The following is a 25730-nucleotide window of genomic DNA, read 5'->3' on the forward strand; positions in this document are numbered from 1 at the left end:
TAAGATAGTTAAAAAGAAGGCTATGCATGCTTCAATGTGTTGGGGATATTAAATTAGAGAAGGAAGGATTTGATTCCCGACTAAAACGGATGAGGACGTCACGGTAACTAAAGGAAGGATTATACTTAGATGGAATCAGTGGGAGATTATGCCCAACAAAGAAAATATGAACACGGCTAAATTGCATCGTATTTTTTATGTTCATTTTGTAGAAGGAGCGTTTTTTCATAGTGAATCCGGTGCTATGGGACATTATACTTGCACAAAACATTAATTTTTTCCGTTGCAACGCACGGGCGTATGTGCTAGTATAGATTAACACAAATCGTTGGACACACACCAGCGCACGGTGAAGGAGCATGCAAAGTCACGCGGCAGCACGACAGCTGCACAGTGGAGTACCCAGGCCAGGCGATCCCGTCAGTTTCCAGTACTCTATAGTCTAGCTTAAACAAACAGGACCTTCTCTCAAAGAAAAAGGAATCTGCCGAAGCCAAAGCGAAACCGGCGATACAATTTGCAGTTGCGTCGCGCTGCGCATTCGCACCCCGTCGCCTTCCGTTCCCTCCCCCACCCGCGTGCGTGCGTGTCCCTCAATCATAGCAGCCAGCCGCGCCGCGCCGCGCCCGTGTCCGTTTCCTCTCCCCCGCCCGCCCGCCGGCCCGCCGGCCCCGCCGTCCCTTCTCCCCCCACCCCCACCCCCCACCCCCCTCCGCCGATGCGGCCCGCCCCCGAACCCTAGCCGGATCCCAATGGCGACCCCGCGCTCCGGGGCCGCGCCGCCGGTCACCGGCGACCGCTACCTCGACCTGCTCGTCCGCTTCGTGGCCAGCCACGCGGGCGAGCTGCTCGACGGCTCCTTCACCCTGCGCCTCCACCCCGTCGGCCTCCACTACGTCGCCTCCCGCCTCGAGGCGCTGCGCGAGCTGGAGGCCGTCGGCGCGGGGGCGCCCGTCGACTACCTCCGCGCCTACGTCGCCGACCTCGGGGACCACCGCGCGCTCGAGCAGCTCCGCCGGATCCTCCGCCTCCTCACCTCGCTCAAGGTCGTCGCCGCGGGGCCGGGGCGCGACCCGGCGCCGCTCTCGCTCCTGCCGTTCGCGCGCCTCCGCGTGCTCGAGCTGCGGGGCTGCGACCTCTCCACCTCCGCCGCCAGGGGACTGCTCGACCTCCGCCACACGCTCGAGAGGCTCGTCTGCCACAACTCCACGGTGCGATTCTGTCATGTTTCCCCGTAATTCTGGCCATATACAGCTAACGTAATTTGTCGCTGGTGACAATTCAGCTAATTATGACCCCCTACTAAACTATGAGTCTATGAGCTAAGCTGAGCTGTGAATCATGATTATTGTTCGCTGTTTGGTTCATCTACAGCCAGCAAAGGGGGGTTTAGTTTCAGCCCACTTGCTGCAGTAGTTTGGTATGGTCCATAGTTAATACTATGTTCCTAGGATCCAATCTGGTCCGCTGCATGCATTAATTATGTTCTATTTACTCATTAGGTTCCTGACAATATTTTTGGTGGTATGCTGTTCTCGTAGTGTTAAGATGCCTTTCTAGTGTGAAACTTCTGTGTTTACTGATGTTTACAGTCTTTTTGGTGGGGTTTAATGGAATCTTGTTGGTTATATTTAGATTTCACTGAGTATTGCTCTTGCAACTTCGATGCAAATTTACCAATTTAGTCTGCGCCATTTATCTTGTCTGAAGTAGACCAACTGTGGCATCTTGCAATGTTGCTGTAACGCAATTGTTGTAGCACATGATCAACATCACCATAGTGCTATCTAATGGTTATGTCTTTCGCACATGCTGCATTTATCCCCTGATATAATTAGTCATTCCGTGAGATTAAAAAGATGCCCAGCCATGTGGATTCCTGATAGATTGTCATGTCTGTACTTGTATGCAGCTGGAAATGTTGCTTTATGCACCTCATGTACTTTGTTTTCCAAATTCTGACGGAAACTCTTATGGACATTATCGCTCCCTCTGAGCTAGAACCTTAGATGTTTGGTGGATTAATAGTGATATCTGGAACTAATAAAGATTTAATGTGGCACCTGCTATTCTATTTTAAACATAGTTCTTTTGTTGGCCCATGGACTACTTAATTATAAGTACACCAGATTTACCTTACTCCCATGTGCTTGCATTGCCAATCATGACATGTCATCCGGCATCTGTTATTCTGTTTTAAATAATGTTCTTTGTTGGCCGATGGACGGCAGAATTATTATTGAGGGTTGTAGCTTGAGAACTTCGGTATTGGTTCCTGATGTGATGGCCGCAGGTTGATCGGGTGTGCTACATCTTCTCTCTATTCGTATCATGGCATGCAACCAAAAGCTCAGCTAGCAGCAAAAAGTGATGCATATGTCTTTGTATTCATTGAGCAGTTATTGAAATTTATGCTTCCTTTCCAAGCACTTGTACGAAATATTGCGATGTTACCAGATTCATAACAGTTAATTTTTGTGCTACCGCAGGATGCTCTTAGGCATATATTTGTGAGTAGAGTGATGGATATCAAGGACTCTCCTGTATGGATTCGGCTTTCGTATGTCTCTTGTGCTTCTAATGATCTTGTACTCATGGACGAGTCATTGCAATTGTTACCTGCGGTTGAAACCCTTGATCTTAGTCGGAACCGATTTGCAAAGGTGGATAATCTGCGGAAATGTACAAAGTTGCGAAATCTGGACCTTGGATTTAATCATTTGCGCTCTATATCATCCTTGAGTGAGGTTTAACTTCCTTCACAGTTCAGTTTAAAATAGTAAACAAGCTTCTTGACATTACTTTTGTTGTCTGATTACATGTTACCTTTGTGCAGGTTTTCAGTCGGATTGGTAAACTAGTACTTAGAAACAATGCTTTAACTACTATACATGGGATTGAAAATCTCACGTCGCTTGTGGGCCTTGATCTTTCTTACAACATCATATCAAATTTCTCAGAGTTGGAAATTCTTGGCAGCTTTTCTTTGCTACAGAACGTATGGTTGGAAGGCAATCCAATCTGCTGTGCTCGTTGGTATCGAGCACGTGTTTTTAGTTTTTTCCATAATTCAGAAAATGTAAGTGCTTTAGCTCAAGCATGTTAAACTATTTTGGTTGTCCATAGTCTTGTTTATTATAAGTCTCTTCCACAGTATTGGAGTAACATGAATATTCTGTTCCATGATTTTTCTGCCTCAGTTAAAGTTAGATGATAAAGGCATGAACACACAAGAATACTGGGAAAAGCAAGTACTGTTTGGAAGCAGACAAAAACAACCTGCTGGCTATGGATTTTATTTCCCTGCAAAAGATGATCATGAGGATGAATACACTTCAAATTCCATGATGGTATGCATCTCTTTTACCGACTGCTAATAGTCTGATCTATTATATATCAGCATGTCACACCAATTATAAGCTTCCTCAGTTAACACTTTTGATTTTATTATTCCCTGGAGGATAGGTAAGTCAATGCATCTGCTTAGTGAATTGGTATTAGGCTTCATTTCCCCCCTTGGATATACATTATTTTCATGTGTGATGCAGGAGCATTATTTCTGTATGTTGTCAGGATTCCTTTTTTTGCTTGGTTCAGCCTAGGTGCTCCCATATATGACATCTTAGTTTCTATAAATGCACTATAAAACCATCAATATATCTTAGCAAAACTGAAATAATTTTACAGAAGTTTGGCATCCTGCAGTTGTATCCTGAACGCGGCTGAATGTGACCGTGTATGACTATTTTAATGACATTCTGCTTTCCACTTATATTAGAAAAAGATTTCCCGACTTGCCTGTATTCTGGAGGAAGAGAGAAGTCCTTGTGATGAAGGTGTGGACCAGCAGTCCAGCCCCCGTGATAGTGCTAGTTCTAAGAAGGATGAAGTTGCCGTTGCTGATAATGACGTAAAAATTACTTCTTTGATAAGCACAGCAGAGTTGATGAAGAAAGAAAGATCGACTGACTGGCTGCGTGAATTTAAGGAGTGGATGGATGAAAATACAGAGAGCACAGATGGTGACAGCCTTTATGTTGATTTCACTAACAGAAATGGAAGTCAGAACAAACAAAACAGAAGAGAAAAATTGAACATAGAGAGCTCCAAGAGCGTCACAGACCTGGCAAAGACATCAGAAGGTGGAAGCAGCTCAAACCTTTTGGAGTCTAAATTGTCTTCCACAGATGATGCATGCAATGGCGCTAATGGCTTCACTGCAGGATCCTTGAACGAAGTGAATGCTGACCAAACTCATGTAAGGGTACACTTGAATTCTGCCGTACAGCTTCCTCCACTAGAATTTGTGGGCACTTCACATCCAGATTCTTTTTCTGATGTGGAAGGTGGTGCAATTTTTTTGCATACGAACGGAACACCCTCTAACACAACAAGCAAGTTGATAGAACCAAGTCCATCCTTTGCATACCCTAGTCCACAGTCACCCCCACAATACAAGGAAGACATCCTACGTCGAAGACTTTTTCTGGAGGAAGAGTTTTTGCAGAGTTCAGGAGATTTCCAATGTGTTGGTTCTCTTGGTAGTGGTAGCAGCTGCAGTGATGACTCTTCAGGTGATTTATGTTCGTGCAATTCAGAAGATGATTGCGTAGCAATTCAGACAAAAAGGGAACTAGCCCTGAATGGTCAGATTGCTTCATTTCCTTATGCAGATATTGATCATGAGGAAATGGATGGGATGGAGTTTTTCTCACAAGAGGAAAAATTGTCTGACTGTTCGGCAGAAGATGACCCAACTTTTACAGATGCCATAGAGTTTGGTATTAAGGAGCCAGATGAAAGTAACCAGAGGAATGGACATCTAGATCAAGATTCAGGTGGCCATCTGATTAGACAAAATGGCAAGCAAAAGGTTAAGAGGAAGATATTTCCTATTTTTAAGAACCGTAATGGCACTAAACTAGAATTTCCAGAGGCTAATGAAGATAAGTTGGATGAGGGGGTTTCAGTGGGTGCAAATGGTCATCTGAACTACGACCTAAGCGGAAGTACTATTTGCAAGGATCAAAGCTCAAAAAAACACTATTCAAGTATCTTGCACAAGAATAACTTGTCGATTGATGCCAATTCAGTTACTTGCAACACTGATAGGGATAAGTACAAGCTTATAGAGGATTTCTTCAATTTGGAAGTTGCTAATGTTGAAGAGTCCGAAATATGTGAACAAGGAGCTCGTTGTGGATACATATTTCAAGATGGAAGCGATTTAATTCAAAGGTTAGAGTTGTTTTACCTATATTTGACATGTGTAGAGAGTAGAGACTAGAAATTGATGATGAACAGCTATTGAATCTGAATGAACGAGTCGCTGACTATCGAAGTACATTTTGTAGAACCAAAGATTATCAGTACAAGTACGTATTACTTCTTTTTCTGTAAGTTCGCAAATTAAGGACTAGCTGCAGCATATCAGACTAATATGGTTACTTATTTGCCTCTGTTTTTCTAGTTTGTTTTTCAAACTAAACACCATGCAGCACAACAAAACATGCACTGACGGTTAAAGTTAGCAGAATAGAACTGCCTTAACCTGTTAGTCAGGTAATTGCTGACCATTAGTGCTTTGGAGTAGCGAATGCAATTATATTCAAAATCATAACTATATCTATTACATTTTTTATTCATGTGCTTTCTTAGAGAAAATTGAAGCTCAAGATTTTTCTAATTGATGATGAATGTATTCAAAGTATATGAAAACACCATGGTCATGCAACACATGACAGGGCTGTATGTGTTGGGTCTACTTAATTTTCGTTACTTTAATCAAGTAACAATTTGACATGTTAGAGACGGTATGCAGGAGTCCATGATTTGTACCCGTAGGCGAATGATGAGAGACTGTCGAGGCCTTGTGCAGTATGGGGGTCTACAAACCAACTTTTTTAGGCCAAACTTCTAATGAAATTGAATCCAAGATATGGGGACCTGAATCCTTGGCTCCACCACCGTCTTCACCGATGTTGATGGCATTTGCATAGAACATAAAATGCGTAAATGTCCAGTAATATATCTCATGATTCAGACTTCAAAGTACTTAAATGCACAATAAGTAGTTATCAATAAGAGCCCTTTGAACAGGACATTTTGTTGGATTTTTTAATTCTAAGTACCTTCTTGTATAGCATTTAATCCTCTACCATTCCCAGTAAATGCTCTCTTAACTTCTGTTGAACTTAACAGCAGTTCTGAAAGCCTGTCTGCATGCGATATTTTTTTAGGTACTGTACCTGACTAGTGTATTGTTACTTATTGTAGAGAAGTAGCCTTGTTGAGAAGTTCTCAGAATAAATTGTATGTTCTGCTAGTTGATATGGAGCAAGATGAACAAGGTTAGTTTTCTACACATTGTTTTCTTTTCTTCCAAAGCCTTTCTCTTGGTTCTCTTTTGTCTCTGTTAGACAGTTATAAGACTATCGCAACTGGAATTTTACATTTTTATTGTTGTACGGAAATTTATTTTCTCATGTTTCTATTCTAAAACTGTATTAATAGTTCTTACACACTGATTAATTTACAGAAATTATGCCAAGAGTTTTGGGGTGCTATAGGCTTGAAGATCTGGAAAAAGTTTTGACTGGGCTGGGTCTACAAGCACTAAGGTCTATTAGCATATCAATCATAAGTGGTTTTTTTTTGGCTTATCTGAGGCTTACTTTTGTTTTGTCGTATCGCAGGGTACACATGGCAGATCATACAGCTCATCTATTCTTGACACGTACTTCCAAGGAAGCGCAAGATGTACTTTGGCTCTTGAATCTGTTCAGCTTTCCACAGTTAACCAGCGGGGTATCTTTGCAAAGGTTTGTCTATTTAGCTTTATGTTTTCTCCGTGAGCAAAGGCCTTCTCTTTTAGATAAACAAAGAAAGGATTTTGTGTGTGTTTATTGTGCCTTCTATTTCATTTTCTGATTACACTCTCTCCTATAATTTAAATCGCAGTTGGGAGAAGATCCAAGTTAAATTGCTCGAGAAATGTATATGTGCAAGTTTGAAGATGGGGATATTTCTCTACTCCATGTTGATGTTTTGGAAGAATGATGCTGAAGGTACTGTTCTTTGAGTGGTGAAAATAACCCCTATTTGTCTATGGGATCTAGACTAAAACTTTCTTCACCTTTTGAGTTCTTATGATGTTACTTACTTGGCTGAGTCTTGGCTTTCTCCCTTAAAGCCTGACAAAGTAGAGTAGGATTGATACACATCTTATCCTTGCGAAAGAAAACATGTTGCTTTTTATCATCTGTATTATGGTAAGTTGAGTAACACTATTTAAGCCATTTTGTTTCTAAATGAATATTTTTTATGCTTACTGTCCAAAATCTCGTTTGGACATATGATAACTAGAGCAATGAGCCCACAAGCTTTATCCTGGGCAATCATTATGATGTTTTGTCCAGAATGCACACAATTTCTTGCTCAGTATCAATGATTCAACATCGAAGTGTTAAACTTTGTTCTGTAGCATCATCTCTAGTTCGAGTACAGTGCACTCAGTCCTATGGTGAGAGAGCTGGGGATTAATTGATCAAAGACTCAAGCCCATCATGACACAACATGCTGCCATTGAGCTGAAGTCGTCATGATGATTACTTGGACTTTGGCATATGCATATGTTATGTTAGTTTGCAAGGTAGATAACTACATAGTATGTCTGCTGGGTGGTCATGTAATTTGATCTTTAAGAAACCTAAGGGTACCTTGTTTAATTCTTCATGGTTAGATGTTTGCAAGGCAATTTCCATTTTTCATCCCCAATTCTTTACATGAATATTTAGATGTTTACCCATTTTTTCAATTTCAGCACCCAGGTGCATAAATTCCTTCTGGCTTTAATTGGGTCCATTTTGTTAAATCCTGTAAACGATCTGATAGTGACATGCATCATCACCAAATATTGACGATGCCACATCTGGCATGACATGGCATATGGTAGTTCTTTTACTTAGAAATTGCTGAATTAATGTCCATTTCTGTTTTGCAGAGGAATCCCTGGTTATTCGATCCCTTGTTGTTACTGAAGGATCAATATGTGTGTGCATTGAGAACCTACATCAGTTTGGTTGCTTTCCTGATGATTCACACCCTCCATATTTCTCTCTCGATGAATGCTGTTCTATCAACAGTATTAAGGAAGTGGTAAGTTGTGTTTGACCTCTAAGATTTCCAATTTATCTAGGTTACTTTGCATTGCAACAATGTTCTTTTCATAAAATAGTTCGCTCTGAGATAGTTCCCTTGCCCATAAGGGGATATTTGTTATATTCTTGTCAATTGTGGAATATGCATAAGTGTGGCTCTGTGTATTCTCGCACACAGGTCTGATCCTTGTCTCTAAACTTGTATTTTTATTGTACAGAGTACTTATCATCTTATTGTTCTTATACTCGATATTTCTAAAGGGCAATCCCCTCTTATTTTACTGAGCTGTGATTTAAAACGAGCTAAATATATTGCTTCATCATACTAAAAGAGTTGATATCGTTTTGTTGACAATTTCTAAATTTTCCTACTGCATTTCCTATACTTAGGTTGTGGATCAGCACGACAAGGAATGCTTGACATTAATCTTGCACAAACACATAAACGAAGGAAGATTTAACAGCAGCACTGGAAATTCGCAGAACAAGCAAGCAGATGAAAATTACACAGTACATACATGGAAACTGAGGTGGTTTTCTGAAGAAACTCTTTTGAAGTTCATTTCTGTACTTAAGGCTCTTTACTCTGGAGCAGTTTCTTCGCCGTTACCTGTAAAGTGTATATCCTGATGTGTTAGTTCTTGTAGTCATGTAGTGATTTCATTCATTTGTTTGGGGGTTGTATTTAGCTGTTAATCTGTACAGTTTGTCCATTAGCTCTCTAGGTTGTGCTTCCTTTATTCTTTTGATTTATCAAAAAATTCCTCGCATTAAAGCTGTACAGAACAGAGGTAAACTGAGTGAATGAGTGTAAATGCAATTTTGGCAGCTGTTTCAAACAATTTGTTCCGCGAAACTGCTCCACAGAAGACAAGTGCAGCCAATTTCGCACGACCATGGAATCGAGCGGTTGTTGCCCTTTTAGTCGACTGCATGTGCGGCTGGATTTACGCTGTCGTGCCGCCAGATCAGCTAAAACCATTGCAGTTTTAGTTTCTCATTCAATTTTTTGGCTCAAATGCAATGTTTATTTTTTTATTAAATCATATATGCACCTTAGTTTTAAAAACTTATTTGGCTAAAGATAATATATTTGGGAGATGTTGGTGGTTTAGTTGGCTCAATAAAAAATTGGTTAAAATTCAAAACATTTCAAGCATACATGTACCTACTATTAATTTGGATTTTTTTTCTACTCTTTTTGACCACTACTTTGGGAGATATAGGTAGCTTCGGTTGGCCAACTAGTGTGGCTTTTTTCTGTCACGTGTGCACTTAAAACCGGACAACTCATCAGGAATTGTATCAACGGTGTCAAATGACGGATTAGAGCTAGCTCAACAGATTACATTTTGTGCAACCCAAATAGTAGGCGTTATGTGAAAAATCAGCCTCGATAGTTGGTGGTTTGTGCGAAAATCTTCTTCTGCGTGCGGGCTCAAATGCATCAATGATGAACAGTATAATTAAAAAAATAGTACAAAATCTGAAATTATTTGGCAACAAACACTGACAAATTATCTACACACATGCAGATTTCCATGATGAAAAAACATCCCTAATGTTCTGGGGAAAAATCATGATCCGAATTGCTTTTAAAAGTAGTCTTTTTGGAGCATCATTTTTTTGCCCTGAGCATGTAGACATTTCGTCAATGTTTGTTGTCAAAATGTGTTTTTTTACTGTTTTTAGAGCTTAGTGTTCATGAGAGAGAATTTCAGCTCACGACTAGAAACTCCATGTCCATGGTTTGTTAATTTTCATTTTTGTTGCTATTATAGTGATGAGAAATGCATGGATGAATCCAGATACATATGAACCCACTTTGAAAAACACATTTTGCAATGTCAAAAAAATCTGAAAAAAGATACGCGCGGACATCTCCATATTCTATGTGTGTGCAGAAAGTTTCACAGAAAAACAACTTTTTTTTAGCCTGTGCAAAAAAGATAAAATTTTGTGCCGTGAAACGCTATTTAGAAGCAGTAAAATTTGTCTTTTTTACTGAGACAAAACAAAAATACTTTTTTACACAAAACTTTGTGCCGTGGACATACCTTTGCCAACATGTATGCATAATTTTTTTTAAGAATTTTTGAACATTACAAAACACGTAAAAAGTACATTTTTAAAAAGAGGGTGCAGATGCCCCCGTCTGCAAATCGTCCACTCTCGTATAGTGATTCCTTTCTTTCTTTGGTTTTTTTTAACAATTTAGCTGTTAATTTATACTAAAACTAGTATAAAGTCGAGTCATTTATTTTAAAATGGGGAAGTAATACTATGTTCATTATAGTACCTCTCTTATTGCATGCTTACTTTCTTATTCTTTCGAGTTATCAGATTTACTTTCCTTGTTTTTTTTTCTGACATTTTCTTCGTTCATGACAGTTTTCTCAACTTATAGTTGTACCGACAAAGGTGTCTGAGCGTAAAAGATATTACACTACTAGGAGAAGGGCTATAGCCAATATAGACATTAATGGTGCACCATGTATATGGTGCATCACTGCTATATAGCAGTGGCACACCAGATACAGGTGCGCCATTAGTGTCATCATTACTAATGGCGCACCACACACACGATGCGCCATTATTAGCAATTTTTTTTCAAAACTATTAATGGCGCACCAGCGCACAGTGCGTCATTAATAGTTTTAACTAGTAATGGTGCACCACACACACGGTGCGCTATTACTAATTTTTTTTCTTTCCAAAACTAGTAATGATGCATTAGGGTACAGTGCGCCATTACTAGTTCAAACTAGTAATGGCGCACCACAACCAAGGTGCGCCACTACTAACAATTTTTTTTTGTTTTGCAAAACTAGTAATGATATTTTTTCTGTTCTAGTCCTCATGAATATTTATTTATGTGTTTATTCTGGTATTGAATTTCTAACTCACAAAAAGTATTAAATTTGTTAATATTTTTTGAACTGATGAATATTTTTAAATTTCATCGGCACCTTTTGAATTCATGAATATTTTTTCAAATTTGATGATATTTTTTCACATTCACAAATGTTTTACCAATTCACAAATGAATGCAACTAAAAATCCAAAAAAATTGATGATATTTGCAAATAACAAATTTGATGATATTTTAAAATACCAAATTTGGTGATATTTTTTCATATTCATAAATATTTTTAAATAACAAATTTGATGATATTTTTTCACATTCATAAATGTTTTCAAATTTGATCGTCATTTTCTAAAAAAATATTAGATGCAACTAAAAATCCAAAAAAAAGTTAGTAATGGCGCACCAGGGGAAGGTGCGCCATTCCTATCAAAGTACTTATGGCGCACCCCTAGGAGGTGCGCCATTACTAACCTTCCCCCCTCGCTAACCCTCCCTCTCGCCAGATCGACCCCCCTCCTCCCCCTCGCCCGCTCTCGCTCTCCACCGCCGCTGAGCAAACCCCCCGCGCCCGCTCTCCACCGCCGCCGGCGACCCCCGCGCCCGCTCCGCCCCCGGAGTCGCCGCCGGAGCACTAGGAGGAGGAGTCCTTCTTCCTCCAGTCGTCGCCATCTCGCGGTCGCCACCGTCTCCCCGGTCCACCCCGGCCTTCACCGAGCCTGCCACGATCTCCGCGGTGAGTCCCTCAGCCGTTCCCCCCTTCGATCCGCCTCCATAGGCCGCCGTAAGCCGCCGCCGTCGACCTCGCGCTCACCCCACAGCCGGCCCATGCCCTCGGGCTCCTCTGCCGTGCCCCGGCGCACGCCCTCCCTGCTGCTCCTGCCCTTGGGCACGCATCCTCCTGCGCGCCCCTGGCCATCCCTCGCCCGTGCTCGTCCGCCCGTTGCCGCTTGCGCGCGCCCGTGCTGACTGTTGTCGCGCCGCCCCCGCTGCCGTTGTTGCTCTACTGACTGCACTACTACTGCTGTTGATGTTCGCTGCTTGGCCGCTGCTTGCTGCTGCCTTGGCGTTGCTCTTTCCCGCTGCTGATGCTGCTCTCTGCTGCCGCCACACTACTGCTCTGCATGTTGCTTGCTAGTTGCCCTTCCAACCCGATTCCATTCCATCTGGTTACGCCGCTGTGTTGCTGATGCTCGATTGATTGAAGTCCCCTGTCTGCATCCTCCCTTGTTAACGATCCGGAGGGATTTGGTGCCATTTCCATGGGTAATAATCACTTTTTGATCGAGTTACTAATCGTCGGCTGGCCCTGTCATGTTCTTCCACCCCCGGGAACACAACACTCATCTTTTTTATCAGTTTCTTTTTGTTTGCACCGTTCAGGCCCACTCCTTTGTACCCAAAGGTCCACTGCTTTTTTCATATTAGCAAACACCTGTAAGTATGTGCCTGGTTACAGTTTAATCTAATCATCGTTGCCCACCAATGCATGATATGGGCATCTCACCACCACCACAAGAGAACACTAGGATTATCGCATTCGGTTTTAGCCATTTTAGCTAATGCGCGAGAATAATATTATGTGTCGAACCGAGAGTGAGCGTCATACTGTCATGGGAAGGATTTATTAGGAGTGGCTATTAAGTTGGTGCTTGACACTTGTGGGTGCAATTGCAAAGCTTTCCCCTGTCCATCAATATTATGTGGTGCCTTTTCTTTTCTAAATTTAAAGAGTGCCAACTTCAACACTAATCAGTGCCAACTTCAACCTCTTAGCCAGACAACAAGTGGATTCCACCACCTCCATCCTAACAACATGCTTTATGCCTGCACAGGCAGTTGACATGTTCTGAGTCGTTGCTTCAATCCAGTGCTCCTCATAGGATTAAGCAAAGCCAATTAAGCAAAAAGACAACACCATCATAGATCACACATCCCTCAAGGAAGAACCACTTTCAGCTATCCATGAAGAACCACTTTCCTGCTTGTCTGCAAAGTGGTTGTTGGAGTCCAGAACACTTAAATAGTTAGTCAAATGAATTGCTTGCTTGCTACTTTTTTTAGCTACTGTTTTTATTAAAAAATTATTGGAGTTTATATCATATATATTGCTGGCATGTATTTCATATGTTCTGTAGCATTAAGGCTACATAGCATGCCATTTTTGTGCCTTGTATTAATTGCTTTCCCTACATGTTTGCAGGTTTAAGTGAAAAAGGGGAAGAAAGGAGAATCATGGTAGAGTTTCATGGCTAGAAGATATATTGCTGGGTTTTGTCTCCGACCATCGTGTCGTGATGATATTGGGGGGTTTTGTCTCCGACCATCGTGTCATGATGATATTGTGGGGTGTTGTGGGGTTGCAGCGGGGCGGGGGTGGGATAATGATTTTGCAGGTACCCCGAGAGGCCCTTGAGTTTGCCGGAATGTCGATTAACTTCCATTCCGGAAAATTCGGGTACTCCATATGTCCTATTTTCAGCAAAGGTCATGCTGAAATTTTCCGTGAATTTTAGCATGACTTTGCTAAAAATAGGACATATGGGGTACTTGCGACTAATGCATGGGCCGGGGTATCTTAGTACTTAATTAAGTAGGATCAACTGCCTCTTGTGTTATACATATAGAAGTGTGATATCAACTCATAGTTATTACTAATGTCAGTTGCTCGTCATCGATAAACCCTAATCTGGTAGGATGACCTACTAAAAAAGCCCATACCACATATTTTATTTGGATGGCCCTGCTAACCCTTGACCATAAATACTTGAGATGGATGTAGCAGGCTTAAAGAAAGAAATGTTTTTAGGCCAACTCCACTGGGCCTGGCTGAAAATGCACAAGTCATCGGACGCAAGAGATGATGTAGTTTTGAATTATGAACGTAGGAAATGTCGTCATCGGACGGCGAAAGTCTCCCGGGGGAGTGCGGCTGGTGCCACGATGATCGAGGTTTGTGCGACAGGTCTCACTTGGACAATGATCGGCGCTTCAGCATTAAGCTCGAGGAGACCTTCGAAGTTGAAACGGTACACAACGACGACAAGTGTTTTTTCATAATTAAGCATGACTTCAAACTATTTCAACGTGTAATTTTCATCTGTTACAATTCGAGTATGGCTTATCCCATGCCATGCAAGACGCTATGTCTTGGAGAGGATGGATTTTGAAGACCATGAAAATTATTATGAAACAAAGAAAATTCACCTAAGGACTCATCATGATGTGGATTTTGAAGTAAATTTGTATAATTCTGGGAGCGTAACCCATTTTGGTTGCAAAAATTGGGAAGCATTTTGCAAGATGTATGGTTTTGATGAGGGTATGCTTGTCACCATGGATCTTGGTGATCCTGACATCGACCAAGACAATATGGACATTTGGGTCCTTGTTGATACGTCTCCAGTTCTACCGCTATGTGAGTTTCTCAAACATAGTTAATCATTAACTAATTTATATTATTCATTTCAAAATAGTTGACAGCTTATTTTCATTGACAGCTTATTTTCATTCTTCAAAGAATGTGTGGGAGATGGTAGACAAAACCCACTACACCGATGGCTCCGAATTAACTTACAAGGAGAAAAATCGTCTGGTCGGATTTTGTACCGACATTGAGAATTACAATATCTACAATCAAACTCCTCAACATTATGGTCAATACGTGCCACTAGTGCATGTGTTGAACTACGGTAACTACCATGGGGATACCCTGGTAAGATTTTTTACTATTACGACATCCGTGCATCTTTTGCATACTTCTAAAACTACTACATCATTGCTAACTATGAAGTTATTACTATGTTTTTCAACAGATAATCCCAGAGAATTGTGTGCCTCATTTGATGTATCAGAAAGGTAGCCTTAATGTTTTGAACATACATCCAGGTCATCCTACGAATCTCAACTGTTCATACTGTTGGGGAACGTAGCAAAATTTTAAAATTTTCTATGCATCACCAAGATCAATCTATGGAGTCATCTAGAAACGAGGGAGAGGGGAGTGCATCTACATACCCTTGTAGATCACGAGCGGAAGCGTTCAAGAGAACGGGGTTGATGGAGTCATACTCGTCGTGATCCAAATCACCGATGACCTAGCGCCGAACGGACGACACCTCCGCGTTCAACACACGTACGGTTGGGAAGACGTCTCCTCCTTCTTGATCCAGCAAGGGGAAGGAGAGGTTGATGGAGATCCAGCAGCACGATGGCGTGGTGGTGGAAGCAACGGTGATCTCAGCAGGGCTTTGCCAAGCTCCAAGGAGATAGAGAGAGGTGTTACGTGGGGAGAGGGAGGCGCCAGAGACTTGGTGCGGCTGCCCTCCCTCCCCCACTATATATAGGGCCACTAGGGGGGGGGCGGCCCTAGGAGATGGGATCTCCAAGGGGGGGCGGCGGCCAAGGGGGGGGGACTTGCCCCCCAAGCCAAGTGGGGCGCCCCCCACCCCTAGGGTTTCCAACCCTAGGCGCAGGGGGAGGCCCATGGGGGGCACACCAGCCCACCAGGGGATGGTTCCCCTCCCACTTCAGACCATGGGGCCCTCCGGGATAGGTGGCCCCACCCGGTGTACCCCCGGGACCCTTCCGGTGGTCCCGGTACAATACCGATTACCCCCGAAACTTTCCCGATGGCCGAAACTGGGCTTCATATATATAAATATTCACCTCCGGACCATTCCGAAACTCCTCATGATGTCCGGGATCTCATCCGGGACTCCAAACAACTTTCGGGTTACCGCATACTAATATCTCTACAACCCTAGCGTCACCGAACCTTAAGTGTGTAGACCCTATGGGTTCGGGAGACACGTAGACATGATCGAGACGACTCTTCGGTCAATAACCAACAGCGGGATCTGGATACCCATGTTGGCTCCCACATGTTCCACGATGATCTCATCGGATGAACCATGATGTCGAGGATTCAATCAATCCCGTATACAATTCCCTTTGTCAATCGGTACATTACTTGCTTGAGATTCGATCGTCGGTATCCCAATACCTCGTTCAATCTCGTTACCGGCAAGTCACTTTACTCGTACCGTAATGCATGACCCCGTGACCAAACACTTGGTCACATTGAGCTCATTATGATGATGCATTACCGAGTGGGCCTAGAGATACCTCTCCGTCATACGGAGTGACAAATTCCAGTCTCGATCCGTGTCAACCCAACAGATACTTTCGGGGATACCTGTAGTATACCTTTATAGTCACCCAGTTACGTTGTGACGTTTGGTACACCCAAAGCACTCCTACGGCATCCGGGAGTTACACGATCTCATGGTCTAAGGAAATGATACTTGACACTGGAAAAGCTCTAGCAAACGAACTACACGATCTTGTGCTATGCTTAGGATTGGGTCTTGTCCATCACATCATTCTCCTAGTGATGTGATCCCATTATCAATGACATCCAATGTCCATAGTCGGGAAACCATGACTATCTATTGATCAACGAGCTAGTTAACTAGATGCTTACTAGGGACATGTTATGGTCTATGTATTCACACATGCATTATGATTTCTGAATAACACAATTATAGCATGAACAATAGACAATTATCATGAACAAGGAAATATAATAACAATCATTTTATTATTGCCTCTAGGGCATATTTCCAACAGTCTCCCACTTGCACTAGAGTCAATAATGTAGTTACATTGTGATGAATCGAACACCCATAAAGTTCTGGTGTTGATCATGTTTTGCTCGAGGAAGAGGTTTAGTCAACGGATCTGCGACATTCAGGTCCGTATGCACTTTGCAAATATCTATGTCTCCATTTTGAACATTTTCACGAATGGAGTTGAAGCGATACTTGATATGCCTGGTATTCCTGTGAAACCTGGGCTCCTTGGCAAGGGCAATAGCTCCAGTGTTGTCACAGAAGAGAGTCATCGGGCCCGACGCATTGGGAATAACTCCTAGGTCGGTAATGAACTCCTTGACCAAGATTGCTTCTTGTGTTGCCTCCTGAAAGAAATATGCCCTAGAGGCAATAATAAAGTTATTATTTATTTCCTTATATCATGATAAATGTTTATTTTTCATGCTAGAATTGTATTAACCGGAAACATAATACATGTGTGAATACATAGACAAACAGAGTGTCACTAGTATGCCTCTACTTGACTAGCTCGTTAATCAAAGATGGTTATGTTTCCTAACCATAAACAAAGAGTTGTTATTTGATTAACGGGATCACATCATTAGGTGAATGATCTGATTGACATGACCCATTCAATTAGCTTAGCACCCGATCGTTTAGTATGTTGCTATTGCTTTCTTCATGACTTATACATGTTCCTATGACTATGAGATTATGCAACTCCTGTTTTCCGGAGGAACACTTTGTGTGCTACCAAACATCACAACGTAAAAGGGTGATTATAAAGGTGCTCTACATGTGTCTCCAAAGGTGCATGTTGGGTTGGCGTATTTCGAGATTAGGATTTGTCACTCCGATTGTCGGAGAGGTATCTCTGGGCCCTCTCGGTAATACACATCACATAAGCCTTGCAAGCATTGCAACTAATGAGTTAGTTGTGAGATGATGTATTACGTAACGAGTAAAGAGACTTGCCGGTAACGAGATTGAACTAGGTATGGGATACCGACGATCGAATCTCGGGCAAGTAACATACCGATGACAAAGGGAACAACGTATGTTGTTATGCGGTCTGACCGATAAAAGATCTTCGTAGAATATGTAGGAGCCAATATGAGCATCCAGGTTCTGCTATTGGTTATTGACCGGAGACGTGTCTCGGTCATGTCTACATTGTTCTCGAACCCGTAGGGTCCGCACGCTTAAGGTTTCGATGACAGTTATATTATGAGTTTATGAGTTTTGATGTACCGAAGTTAGTTCGGAGTCCCGGATGTGATCACGGACATGACGAGGAGTCTCGAAATGGTCGAGACATAAAGATTGATATATTGTACGACTATATTCGGACACCGGAAGTGTTCCGGGGAAGTTTCGGATAAAACCGGAGCACCGGGGGGTTACCGGAACCCCCCGGGGGGTTAATGGGCCTCATGGGCCTAAAGTGGAGAAGAGGAGGGCCTGCCAGGGCAGGCCGCGCGCCCCCTCTCCCCCTAGTCCGAATTGGACAAGGAGGGAGGCCCCCCCTTTTTCTTCTCTCCTTCCCCCTCTCCTACTTGGACAAGGAAAGGGAGGGGAGTCCTACTCCCAGTAGGAGTAGGACTCCTCCTGCGCGCCTCCTACTAGGGCCGGCCGCACCCCCCTTGGATCCTTTATATACGGAGGCAAGGGGCACCCCTAGACACACAAGTTGATCCACGTGATCATATTCTTAGCCGTGTGCGGTGCCCCCTTCCACCAGTCCTCGATAATATTGTAGCGGTGCTTAGGCGAAGCCCTGCGACAGTAGCACATCAAGATCGTCACCACGCCATCGTGCTGACGGAAATCTTCCCCGACACTTTGCTGGATCGGAGTCCGGGGATCGTCATCGAGATGAACGTGTGCTAGAACTCGGAGGTGCCGTAGTTTCGGTGCTTGATCGGTCGGGCCGTGAAGACGTATGACTACATCAACCAAGTTAACGCTTCCGTTGTCGATCTACAAGGGTACGTAGATCACACTCTCCCCCTCTCATTGCCATGCATCACCATGTTCTTGCGTGTGGGTAGGAATTTTTTTGAAATTACTACAAAACCCAACAGTGGCATCCGAGCCTAGGTTATATATGTTGATGTTATATGCATGAGTAGAACACAAGTGAGTTGTGGGTGATATAAGTCATACTGCTTACCAGCATGTCATACTTTGGTTCGGCGGTATTGTTGGACGAAGCGGCCCGGACCGACATTACGCGTACGCTTACGCGAGACCGGTTCTCCCGACGTGCTTTGCACATAGGTGGCTTGCGGGTGACAGTTTCTCCAACTTTAGTTGAACCGAGTGTGGCTACGCCCGGTCCTTGCGAAGGTTAAAACAGCACCAACTTGACAAACTATCGTTGTGGTTTTGATGCGTAGGTAAGATTGGTTCTTGCTTAAGCCCGTAGCAGCCACGTAAAACTTGCAACAACAAAGTAGAGGACGTCTAACTTGTTTTTGCAGGGCATGTTGTGATGTGATATGGTCAATACATGATGCTAAATTTTATTGTATGAGATGATCATGTTTTGTAACCGAGTTATTGGCAACTGGCAGGAGCCATATGGTTGTCGCTTTATTGTATGCAATGCAATCACGCTGTAATGCTTTACTTTATCACTAAGCGGTAGCGATAGTCGTGGAAGCATAAGATTGGCGAGACGACAACGATGCTACAATGGAGATCAAGGTGTCGCGCCGGTGATGATGGTGATCACGACGGTGCTTCAAAGATGGAGATCACAAGCATAAGATGATGATGGCCATATCATATCACTTATATTGATTGCATGTGATGTTTATCTTTTATGCATCTTATCTTGCTTTGATTGACGGTAGCATTATAAGATGATCTCTCACTAATTATCAAAAAGTGTTCTCCCTGAGTATGCACCATTGCGAAAGTTCTTCGTGCTGAGACACCACGTGATGATCGGGTGTGATAGGCTCTACGTTCAAATACAACGGGTGCAAAACAGTTGCACACGTGGAATACTCATGTTATACTTGACGAGCCAAGCATATACAGATATGGCCTCGGAACACGGAGACCGAAAGGTCGAGCGTGAATCATATAGTAGATATGATCAACATAGTAATGTTCACCAATGAAACTACTCCATCTCACGTGATGATCGGACATGGTTTAGTTGATTTGGATCACGTAATCACTTAGAGGATTAGAGGGATATCTATCTAAGTGGGAGTTCTTTAAGTAAATTGAACCTAAATTTATCATGAAACTTAGTACCTGATAGTATCTTGCTTGTTTTTGCTTGATTGTAGATAGATGGCTTGTGCTGTTGTTCCGTTGAATTTTATTGCGTTCCTTGAGAAAGCAAAGTTGAAAAATGATGGTAGCAATTACACGGACTGGGTCCGTAAGTTGAGGATTATCCTCATTGCTGCACAGAAGAATTACGTCCTGGAAGCACCGCTGGGTGCCAGGCCTGCTGCTGGAGCAACACCAGATGTTATGAACGTCTGGCAGAGCAAAGCTGATGACTACTCGATAGTTCAGTGTGCCATGCTTTACGGCTTAGAATCGGGACTTCAACGACATTTTGAACATCATGGAGCATATGAGATGTTCCAGGAGTTGAAGTTAATATTTCAAGCAAATGCCCGGATTGAGAGATATGAAGTCTCCAATAAGTTCTATAGCTGCAAGATGGAGGAGAACAGTTCTGTCAGTGAGCATATACTCAAAATGTCTGGGTATAATAATCACTTGATTCAATTGGGAGTTAATCTTCTAGATGATTGCGTCATTGACAGAATTCTCCAATCACTTCCACCAAGCTACAAGAGCTTCGTGATGAACTATAATATGCAAGGCATGAATAAAACTATTCCCGAGCTCTTCGCAATGCTGAAAGCTGCGGAGGTAGAAATCAAGAAGGAGCATCAAGTGTTGATGGTCAACAAGACTACTAGTTTCAAGAAAAAGGGCAAAGGGAAGAAGAAGGGGAACTTCAAAAAGAACATCAAGCAAGTTGCTACTCAAGAGAAGGAACCCAAACCTGGACCTAAGCCTGAAACTGAGTGCTTCTACTACAAGCAGACTGGTCACTGGAAGCGGAACTGCCCCAAGTATTTGGCGGATAAGAAGGATGGCAAGGTGAACAAAGGTATATGTGATATACATGTTATTGATGTGTACCTTACTAATGCTCGCAGTAGCACCTGGGTATTTGATACTGGTTCTGTTGCTAATATTTGCAACTCGAAACAGGGACTATGGATTAAGCGAAGATTGGCTAAGGACGAGGTGACGATGCGCGTGGGAAACGGTTCCAAAGTCGATGTGATCGCAGTCGGCACGCTACCTCTACATCTACCTTCGGGATTAATATTAGACCTAAATAATTGTTATTTGGTGCCAGCGTTAAGCATGAACATTATATCTGGATCTTGTTTGATGCGAGACGGTTATTCATTTAAATCTGAGAATAATGGTTGTTCTATTTATATGAGTAATATCTTTTATGGTCATGCACGCTTAAAGAGTGGTCTATTTTTATTGAATCTCGATAGTAGTGACACACATATTCATAGTGTTGAAGCCAAAAGATGCAGAGTTGATAATGATAGTGCAACTTATTTGTGGCACTGCCGTTTAGGTCATATCGGTGTAAAGCGCATGAAGAAACTCCATACTGATGGACTTTTGGAACCACTTGATTATGAATCACTTGGTACTTGCGAACCGTGCCTCATGGGCAAGATGACCAAAACACCGTTCTCCGGTACTATGGAGAGAGCAACAGATTTGTTGGAAATCATACATACAGATGTATGTGGTCCGATGAATATTGAGGCTCGTGGCGGATATCGTTATTTTCTCACCTTCACAGATGACTTAAGCAGATATGGGTATATCTACTTAATGAAACACAAGTCTGAAACATTTGAAAAGTTCAAAGAATTTCAGAATGAAGTAGAAAATCATCGTAACAAGAAAATAAAATTTCTACGATCTGATCGTGGAGGAGAATATTTGAGTTACGAGTTTGGTGTACATTTGAAAAATTGTGGAATAGTTTCGCAACTCACGCCACCCGGAACACCACAACGTAATGGTGTGTCCGAACGTCGTAATCGTACTTTACTAGATATGGTGCGATCTATGATGTCTCTTACTGATTTACCGCTATCATTTTGGGGATGCGCTCTAGAGACGGCCGCATTCACGTTAAATAGGGCACCATCAAAATCCGTTGAGATGACGCCTTATGAACTGTGGTTTGGCAAGAAACCAAAGTTGTCATTTCTGAAAGTTTGGGGCTGCGATGCTTATGTGAAAAAGCTTCAACCCGATAAGCTTGAACCCAAATCGGAGAAACGTGTCTTCATAGGATATCCAAAGGAAACTATTGGATACACCTTCTATCACAGATCCGAAGGCAAGACTTTTGTTGCTAAATTCGGAAACTTTCTGGAGAAGGAGTTTCTCTCGAAAGAAGTGAGTGGGAGGAAAGTAGAACTTGACGAGGTAACTGTACCTGCTCCCTTATTGGAAAGTAGCCTTATTGGAAAGTAGTGCATTACAGAAAACTATTTCAGTGACACCTACACCAGTTAGTGAGGAAGCTAATGATGATGATCATGAAACTTTAGAACAAGATACTACTGAACCTCATAGATCAACCAGAGTGAGATCCGCACCAGAGTGGTATGGTAATCCTATTCTGGAAGTCATGCTACTAGATCATGATGAACCTACGAACTATGAAGAAGCGATGGTGAGCCCAGATTCCGCAAAATGGCTTGAAGCCATGAAATCTGAGATGGGATCCATGCATGAGAACAAAGTATGGACTTTGGTTGACTTGCCCGATGATCGGCAAGCAATTGAGAATAAATGGATCTTCAAGAAGAAGATTGACGCTGACGGTAATATTACTGTCTACAAAGCTCGACTTGTCGCAAAAGGTTTTCGGCAAGTTCAAGGGATTGACTACGATGAGACCTTCTCACCCGTAGCGATGCTTAAGTCTGTCCGAATCACGTTAGCAATTGCCGCATTTTATGATTATGAAATTTGGCAGATGGATGTCAAAACTGCATTCCTGAATGGATTTCTGGAAGAAGAGTTGTATATGATGCAACCAGAAGGTTTTGTCGATCCAAAGGGAGCTAACAAAGTTTGCAAGCTCCAATGATCCATTTATGGACTGGTGCAAGCCTCTCAGAGTTGGAATAAACGCTTTGATAGTGTGATCAAAGCATTTGGTTTTATACATACTTTTGGAGAAGCCTGTATTTACAAGAAAGTGAGTGGGAGCTCTGTAGCATTTATGATATTATATGTGGATGACATATTACTAATTGGAAATGATATAGAATTTCTGGATAGCATAAAGGGATACTTGAATAAGAGTTTTTCAATGAAAGACCTCGGTGAAGCTGCTTACATATTAGGCATTAAGATCTATAGAGATAGATCAAGACGCTTAATTGGACTTTCACAAAGCACATACCTTGACAAAGTTTTGAAGAAGTTCAAAATGGATCAAGCAAAGAAAGGGTTCTTGCCTGTGTTACAAGGTGTGAAGTTGAGTAAGACTCAATGCCCGACCACTGCAGAAGATAGAGAGTAAATGAAAGATGTTCCCTATGCTTCAGCCATAGGCTCTATCATGTATGCAATGTTGTGTACCAGACCTGATGTGTGCCTTGCTATAAGTCTAGCAGGGAGGTACCAAAGTGATCCAGGAGTGGATCACTGGACAGCGGTCAAGTACATCCTGAAATACCTGAAAAGGACTAAGGATATGTTTCTCATATATGGAGGTGACAAAGAGCTCATCGTAAAAGGTTACGTTGATGCAAGCTTTGACACTTGATCTGAAGTTTCATGATCATCATCATTAAATTCCTCCCTAGTCGGTGCAGACACCTCAGGAACAATTTCTTGAGCTGCGCCACTCTCCGGTTCAAGAGGCAATACTTCATCAAGTTCTACTTTCCTCCCACTTACTTCTTTCGAGAGAAACTCTCTCTAGAAAGGATCCATTCTTGGCAACAAATGTCTTGCCTTCGGATCTAAGATAGAAGGTATACCCAATAGTTTCTTTAGGGTATCTATGAAGACGCATTTTTCCGATTTGGGTTCGAGCTTTTCCGGTTGAAGTTTCTTGACATAAGCATTGCATCCCCAAACTTTCAGAAACGACAGCTTAGGTTTCTTGCCAAACCACAATTCATATGGTTACATCTCAATGGATTTCGACGGAGCCCTATTTAAAGTGAATGCGGCAGTCTCTATAGCATAACCCCAAAAAGATAGCGGTAGATCGGTAAGAGACATCATAGATCGTACCATATCCAATAGGGTGCGATTACGATGTTCGGACACACCATTACGCTGTGGTGTTCCAGGCGGCGTGAGTTGTGAAACTATTCCACATTTCCTTAAGTGCGTGTCAAATTCATGACTCAAATATTCTCCCCCATGATCTGATCGTAAGAACTTGATTTTCCTGTCACGTTGATTCTCAACCTCACTCTGAAATTCCTTGAACTTTTCAAAGGTCCCAGACTTGTGTTTCATTAAGTAGACATACCCATATCTACATAAGTCATCAGTGAGGGTGAGTACATAACGATAGCCACCGCGAGCCTCAACGCTCATTGGACCGCACACATCAGTATGTATGATTTCCAATAAGTTGGTTGCTCGCTCCATTGTTCCGGAGAACGGAGTCTTGGTCATTTTACCCATGAGGCATGGTTCGCACGTGTCAAATGATTCATAATCAAGAGACTCCAAAAGTCCATCTGCATTGAGTTTCTTCATGCGTTTGACACCAATGTGACCAAGGCGGCAGTGCCACAAGTATGTGGGACTATCATTATCAACCTTACATCTTTTGGCATTCACACTATGAATGTGTGTAACATCACATTTGAGATTAAATAAGAATAAACCATTGACCAGCGGGGCATGACCACAAAACATGTCTCTCATATAAATAGAACAACCATTATTCTCAGATTTAAATGAGTATCCATCTCGCATTAAACGAGATCCAGATACAATGTTCATGCTCAAAGCTGGTACTAAATAACAATTATTGAGGTTTAAAACTAATCCTGTAGGTAAATGCAGAGGTAGCGTGCCGACGGTGATCACATCGACCTTGGAACCATTCCCGACGTGCATCGTCACCTCGTCCTTCGCCAGTCTCCGTTTATTCCGCAGTTCCTGTTTTGAGTTACAAATATGAGCAACTACACCGGTATCAAATACCTAGGAGCTACTACGAGCGCTGGTAAGGTACACATCAATAACATGTATATCACATATACCTTTGGTATTGCTGGCCTTCTTTTCCGCTAAGTACTTGGGGCAATTCCGCTTCCAGTGACCGTTTCCCTTGCAATAAAAGCACTCAGTCTCAGGCTTGGGTCCATTCTTTGACTTCTTCCCGGCAGCTTGCTTACCGGGCGCGGCAACTCCCTTGCCGTCCTTCTTGAAGTTCTTTTTACCCTTGCCTTTCTTGAACTTAGTGGTTTTATTCACCATCAACACTTGATGTTCCTGTTTGATTTCCACCTCCGCTGATTTCAACATTGAATATACCTCGGGAATGGTCTTTTCCATCCCCTACATATTGAAGTTCATCACAAAGCTCTTGTAGCTAGGCGGGAGCGACCGAAGGATTCTGTCAACGACCGCATCATCCGGGAGATTAACTCCTAGCTGAGACAAGCGGTTATGCAGCCCAAACATTTTGAGTATGTGCTCGCTGACAGAACTGTTCTCCTCCATCTTACAACTGTAGAACTTGTCAGAGACTTCATATCTCTCGACCCGGGCGTGATCTTGGAAAACCATTTTCAGCTCTTGGAACATCTCATATGCTCTGTGTTTCTCAAAACGCTTTTGGAGCCCCGGTTCTAAGCTGTAAAGCATGCCGCACTGTACCAGGGAGTAATCATCACTATGTGTCTGCCAAGCGTTCATAACGTCTTGTTCTGCAGGGAAAACAGGTGCTTCACCTAGCGGTGCATCAAGGACATATGCTTTCCTGGCAGCTATGAGGATAATCCTCAGGTTACGGAC

At 42.6% G+C, this 25730-nt stretch overlaps 1 protein-coding gene across 1 annotated transcript; it reads left to right on the forward strand.

The window, feature by feature from the left end:
- The first annotated feature begins 689 nt into the window (after positions 1-689).
- Positions 690-9001, forward strand: LOC123085143 (uncharacterized). The gene is made up of 11 exons (XM_044506741.1): positions 690-1211; positions 2490-2747; positions 2837-3079; positions 3201-3350; positions 3779-5238; positions 6277-6350; positions 6539-6620; positions 6696-6821; positions 6961-7067; positions 8003-8157; positions 8550-9001. The coding sequence occupies exons 1-11, from the start codon at positions 753-755 to the stop codon at positions 8787-8789; spliced, it is 3354 nt and encodes a 1117-aa protein (XP_044362676.1). The 5' UTR covers positions 690-752; the 3' UTR covers positions 8790-9001.
- Positions 9002-25730: the final 16729 nt, after the last annotated feature.

Source organism: Triticum aestivum, chromosome 4A (assembly GCF_018294505.1).
Source record: "Triticum aestivum cultivar Chinese Spring chromosome 4A, IWGSC CS RefSeq v2.1, whole genome shotgun sequence".
Classification (NCBI taxonomy): domain Eukaryota; kingdom Viridiplantae; phylum Streptophyta; class Magnoliopsida; order Poales; family Poaceae; genus Triticum; species Triticum aestivum.

Coding starts and splice junctions, on each gene's coding strand:
- LOC123085143 (XM_044506741.1), top strand. CDS start 753: ATGGCGACCCCGCGCTCCGGGGCCGCGCCGCCGGTCACCGGCGACCGC. Junction 3,351..3,778: donor ACACTTCAAATTCCATGATG/GTATGCATCTCT, acceptor CACTTATATTAG/AAAAAGATTTCCCGACTTGC. Junction 6,351..6,538: donor TATGGAGCAAGATGAACAAG/GTTAGTTTTCTA, acceptor ATTAATTTACAG/AAATTATGCCAAGAGTTTTG.